At 48.1% G+C, this 5,191-nt stretch overlaps 1 protein-coding gene across 2 annotated transcripts; it reads right to left on the reverse strand.

Annotated features, from left to right (window-relative positions):
• Positions 1-1,514: 1,514 nt before the first annotated feature.
• LOC115407691 (radical S-adenosyl methionine domain-containing protein 2-like) lies at positions 1,515-3,907 on the reverse strand. Of its 2 annotated transcripts, none has more exons than XM_030118129.1 (6): positions 3,602-3,907; positions 3,292-3,453; positions 2,696-2,925; positions 2,473-2,622; positions 2,357-2,389; positions 1,515-2,128 (listed from the first exon to the last, which is right to left on the reverse strand). In XM_030118129.1, exons 1-6 carry the CDS (start codon positions 3,867-3,869, stop codon positions 1,964-1,966), a joined length of 1,008 nt encoding a protein of 335 aa, XP_029973989.1. In that variant the 5' UTR covers positions 3,870-3,907; the 3' UTR covers positions 1,515-1,963. The 2 variants fall into 2 exon arrangements, with proteins under 2 accessions (XP_029973989.1, XP_029973990.1); XM_030118130.1 differs by lacking the exon at positions 1,515-2,128 and adding an exon at positions 2,141-2,219.
• Between the last annotated feature and the right edge of the window lie 1,284 nt (positions 3,908-5,191).

A 5,191-nucleotide genomic window follows, 5' to 3' on the forward strand; every position in this document is an offset into this window, starting at 1 on the left:
CATGACACATGAGTCCAAAAGGTGTTCAGACATGGGTTGTAGACCAGACTCACATTTTTCCTCTCACAACCTGAATAACATAACAATTCTAGAAGGTTAACGTCATTAGATACAGGTAATCCTCTTCAATATAGTATTTCCAAATTACCTGGAAAAATCAAAGCCAGGTAGGGCTCATATCACGAAGAAAGAACTCGGACACAACTTATTCAAAGATAGAACAGTTTAAATGAACTATTTACAGAGACTGGGGGGCGAGTTACCTGCTGTTCCTGTCTCTGAGATAACCAACAAAAAAAAAACAGTCAGAAAGGAGAACCCAAAACAAAACTGCCAGTTAAATCAAACAGTCTGCTCTCATAGGGGCCATGAAGGAGATCCAGTTGTTCCAGATTTGATAAAGCTTGAACTTTTGTGTTCTTAATCGATATGTAAATTTTTTCCAACTTGAATGAAGGTCATGCCTGTTGGGAATAAAATCTGAGTCACAGGCAAACCATCTGAACATCCTCAGCGTTTTATGGAGATCACAAATATTAATCACCTTTTGCCAAACTTGACGGGTGTGAGCCAGCCAGGGATTTCCTATCATCAAACCCCAATCTGCTATTGCAGCTTGGATGGGGAACTGTTTTGACAAATTGGACTCCAGCTCTTTCCTCTTAGCTATTTATGTATTAATACACCAATACAGAAGGGGAGTGATTTGTGCAGCATAATAGTAATTTCTTAAACACGGAACACCAAGCCCTCCATTCTCCTTAGCAAGCTGGAGAGCAGCATATTTAATCCTTGGTTTCTGGCTCTGCCAAATAAATCAGGAGATCCTTTTATCCCACTCCCTGAATTGGTTTTCACTCACCTCTATGGGTAAATTCCTAAAAAAGGTAAAGTATTTGGGGTAGAATGTTCATCCTGACTGCACTGATCCGAGAGCTAAGACTCAGGTAGGGGGTCAGATTCCATCTGCTTTTATACTTAAAGATATTGAGTCATAGTTTGCCTGGAAGAGCCCTGAGAGGTCCTGAGTCAGATGTATCCCTAAATATTTAATAATCTCATTATCCCAGTTTACCTCAAATTTCTTGCGCAAAGTCGCAGGGGTCGAATAATTAAGTGTCATCACTTGGTTTTTTAAAATATTAACTTTGTATCCAGATATCTTACCAAAACCCATCAAGAGCAGACATCAATTCACAGAATGAACTCTCAGGTTCCCCAGGCAGACCAGCACATCGTCAGCGAACATCGCCACCTTGTGTTCAACTCCTGACAGCGCAATACCCTTGATATTTTTTTAAAGTTCTGTGCAGATAAGCACCTTTCTTGAACAATCAAATAAACTAAGCAGCATTAAACTGACCAAAAACCTTGTTTTTGTGATTGTTTACCTGTCAAACTCTAAATTAGACACATTTCCTCATACATCTCTGTAAAAGACATGGCAAAACACTTTGACTCTGTTCTTCTGCCCAGAGAGTGAAATCAGATGGAAACACTGAAACACAGTCAGGTTAAAGTAGTCAAAGGAGGCGTCACAGAAAACGCTTCATTTTAATGATATTTGAGAATCAGTGATCCAACAGGCCGAACACTCACACACAATCAAACTGTCAACAACATGAAACTCAGAGCAGAGACTCGAAAATGAAAGAAGGAACAGTGCTTCTCTGCACTCAGTTGACCTCTTTGGCCCCCGAGGGGGTCACGGACCACAGCTTTGGAACCACTCATGTAGAAAGAGACAGATGAACGGTTTTTGGTGCCTCTATAGAACATCAGACAAAGTTATTATAATAACAAGGAGCAAATGTTGTGCTCTGTAACAATAGAAATGTTTTCCTTCATAAATATGTTTCTTTCTCCGCTGTAACGACTGTGCAACACTTTGAAACGAGCAAAAGCAGGAAAGGAAACAGCAAAGAAGAGCGAGCTTTTGTCCGTGAGCCGCAGAGCGAAGCCGCTACCAGTCCAGCTTCATGTCTGCTTTGCTCCACACATATTTCCCTCCTCTCCTCAGAAACATCTTCTCATCAAAGCCGCTGAAGCAGATGGCCGCCTTCACTCCCACGTCCAGGATGGACCTGGACGGCTGCTTCCCTCCTCCTCGACAGTCCAGGAAACGCATCTGGAGCAGAGAGACACTCCGTTAGCGCCGCGGTTCTGCAGCAGTCATGGAGCTTTCACTGACTCTTCCATGGAAACATGTCAGGGAGTCACTGGTTGATAGAACAAGACAATAATAATTTTAAAACACTTGAAAACCGTACGAGAATGAATGCAGAACCTAAAGATGGAGCTTGATTTGAACGGATTCCTCATGTTTCACTTTGAGTCAGAGACAGAAACTACGTACATATTCGTCCAGGATCAGGTAGGAGTTCCTCATCTGTGAAGGGAAACATTCAAACATGGTTACTGTGATTCTTCTGACGCCTCCATGTTTTTCTCACAGAGCTTCACGCGTCCAACCTTCTCGTTGGACTCGGGGACGAGGCAGGCGACGCCGCTGTGTCTGTCCAGAAAGTCCTCAAACTGTCGATCGCTGACCACGAACCTCCGGGCCTCCCTCAGAGCCGACTGTCCGGCGTTCTCCCCGTCAATCAGCAGACACTGGAAGACCTGAACACGCAGAGCAGACCCTCCAGGACCCGTCTGTCTCTGAGGACGCGCTCAGACGCAGAGCCGTCCTCACCTTCCAGCGCACCGGGTCCAGCTGGACGATGTGCTCGCTCATGTCCTCGTCCACGTTGAAGGCGTTGACGACCGAGTTGATCTTGAAAGCCACTCTGTACTGCTGGCACCAGGACCGGATCCTGTAGAGGTTCTGGAGGTGGCTCTTCCTGCCCTGAGCTCTGCCTATCAGCTGGTTGGTGTCTTCGTCGAAGCTGTCGCAGGAGACGGCCAGAATGTCCAGGAACTCTCCTGTTGGACAACGAGAAGACAGGATGTGGCTCCACATGTCCACACATGTCAACGGCGCCTCCTGCAGAATGAAAACGGTGGAGCAGCAGATGTGGCTGTTCTGGACAGTTTGAGTCCAGATTCACTCATTTTCCACTCACTGGCTGATCTGTCCAGGTGGAAACAGAGTAACACTCCTCAGAAACCACAAACCACGCAGCGGCTCACATTCAGCTGTAATAAACAGTGTGAAACGGGTTCAGTCTGGCCTCGTCTTTACAGGCTGGATTATTTCTGGATGTTTTGCTGTTCCTGCTCTGGTCTGAGTCTGATCGTCTGAACAGAAGCTCCAGACCGGCCCTGGTGGGGCCTGGAGTGTGTTCTCACCATACTTCTGGAACCAGCTCTCTCGGATCAAGCTGCCGTTGCTGACGATGCTGACGCTGGGCAGGTGGAGGTCCTGCTTACAGAACTGGACCAGCGAGCCCAGAAAGGCCCCCCTGTCCTGGAGGAAGGGCTCTCCTCCAGAGAAGTTGATCTTCTCCATGCCTACACACGAGAAGGACATCAAGTCCACGCACACTTTGATGTGTGTGTGTGTGTGTGTGTGTGTGTGTGTGTGTGTGTGTGTGTGTGTGTGTGTGTGTGTGTGTGCGCGCGCGCGCGCTCGTGCCCGTGCGTCCGTCCAGCTCCTCACCTGCCTCCCGGAGGAGTCTCAGCCCCCTCTTGGCCTCTTCCACCGGCAGGACGAAGGAGGTTTTGGCGGTGTGGAAGCAGAAGCCGCACTTGTAGTTACACTGGCGCGTGAAGTGGTAGTTGACGCTGGTCGGGGTGACCTCTGACCTCTGGCCCGGCGGTCCCGCAGCAGCAGCTGTCCAGTAGGAGCGGAGCCTGGAGAGGAGTGTGAGGATGGAGGAGCAGAGGAGCCGCAGGAGCAGCGCGGGAGAAAACACCAACCAGGACATGCTGAGAGCGCGAGCCCGGCGGAGGCGAGGCTCTTTAAATCCCTCCGAGGAGATCAGCTGATCAGCGGCTCCTCACTGCCAGAGAAACGAAACTGACGCTCAGGCGGCGCGCGCCTCATGGCAGCGCGCACCAGATGACAGATAAACAAACACAAGAGTGAGAGCAACACTTTACCATGTTTATTTATTATGACCTTTATTAAAATACATTTCATCAAATACATTTGCTTTTCTGTGTGTGTGTGTGTGTGTGTGTGTGTGTGTGTGCGCGTGTGTGTGTGTGTGTGTTGGGGGGGGGGGGGTCTTGCGTATATTTTTACATAATTTTCTCTTGATCTGTCCATTTTTCTAGTGGTTCACCCAGTGGCGTATTTACCTAGCACTGGGCCCTCATGCAGAATTCTTATATGTGCCCCCAATGCCAGAAATTATACATTTTTCAGACAAAAAACAACAAACAAAAAAAAAACATTCAGAAGAAGGTGAAAAAAACGCCCATAGAAGTCAAATATCTGTCAGTCATTAGAAATGGTCTTGTGTGGAAAAAAACAAAATTTGTCTGTAAATTCGTCCGTCAGGGTCCGCGCGGCATGAGGCTGAGCCAGGGTCTGCCAGGGAGAATCTGGTCTCCTGAGTACAGGAACTGCTTGTGAAACAGGTTAACTGCTAATAAGTAAATAAAATGTGTGGAAACGATCGTTCACTTCTTCTTTTTTACTGAAAAACGCTGCATTGCATCATTGAACATTTCACCACGTCCTGTCGGCTTTTTGTGACATTCAAAGACAACCTGCACTTCAGAGGCCCTTCTTCTTCTGTGGTGTCTGTGTGAAATAAGGTTGAACATGCAAACAGCACACCTAGTGGCATGAAGTGCAAATGCAGACATGGCCCCATTAGGTAGGTTCCCGACGTGTCTGTGTAAATTATCCGGGGGATTTCAAGTCGTGTCGCTGATATCCGCCGTCTGTCGGGGCCCCCTACCAGCAACTAACCGGGGAGTACTCGGAAAGGGCCCCATGCGGGGGATTTTCGACACGCTGTCGTTGCAGCGTCTAATGTGGCGCCTTTAATTTGTCATTGAAACTGACTGATGTCAGCCGTTCCTCGGGGCCCCCTTCAGCTCGGGGCCCTACCTGGGAGTGCCCCTCGACGTAATGGGCCCCCATGCAACTGCGTGCCTTGCGATACGCCAATGACGCGTCTGGGTTCACCTTTAGAGCTGGGCGGTGTTTCCAGTGAACAGGCTCTGGGCTCAGCTGATCAGATCATATCTGAGCTTTGCAGCTGCTTGATATAAGGATGAAGATGAAGGGACAGTG

Source organism: Salarias fasciatus, chromosome 20 (assembly GCF_902148845.1).
Source record: "Salarias fasciatus chromosome 20, fSalaFa1.1, whole genome shotgun sequence".
NCBI classification, from domain to species: Eukaryota; Metazoa; Chordata; class Actinopteri; order Blenniiformes; family Blenniidae; genus Salarias; species Salarias fasciatus.

Bases quoted from the DNA above. Each gene is read 5' to 3' on its own strand.
- LOC115407691 (XM_030118129.1), bottom strand. From the start codon at position 3,869: ATGTCCTGGTTGGTGTTTTCTCCCGCGCTGCTCCTGCGGCTCCTCTGC. The intron at 3,454-3,601 runs GTGAGGAGCTGG...TCTCGTGTGTAG, and splicing joins GAGACTCCTCCGGGAGGCAG to GCATGGAGAAGATCAACTTC. The intron at 2,926-3,291 runs GTGAGAACACAC...GTTGTCCAACAG, and splicing joins GAGCTGGTTCCAGAAGTATG to GAGAGTTCCTGGACATTCTG.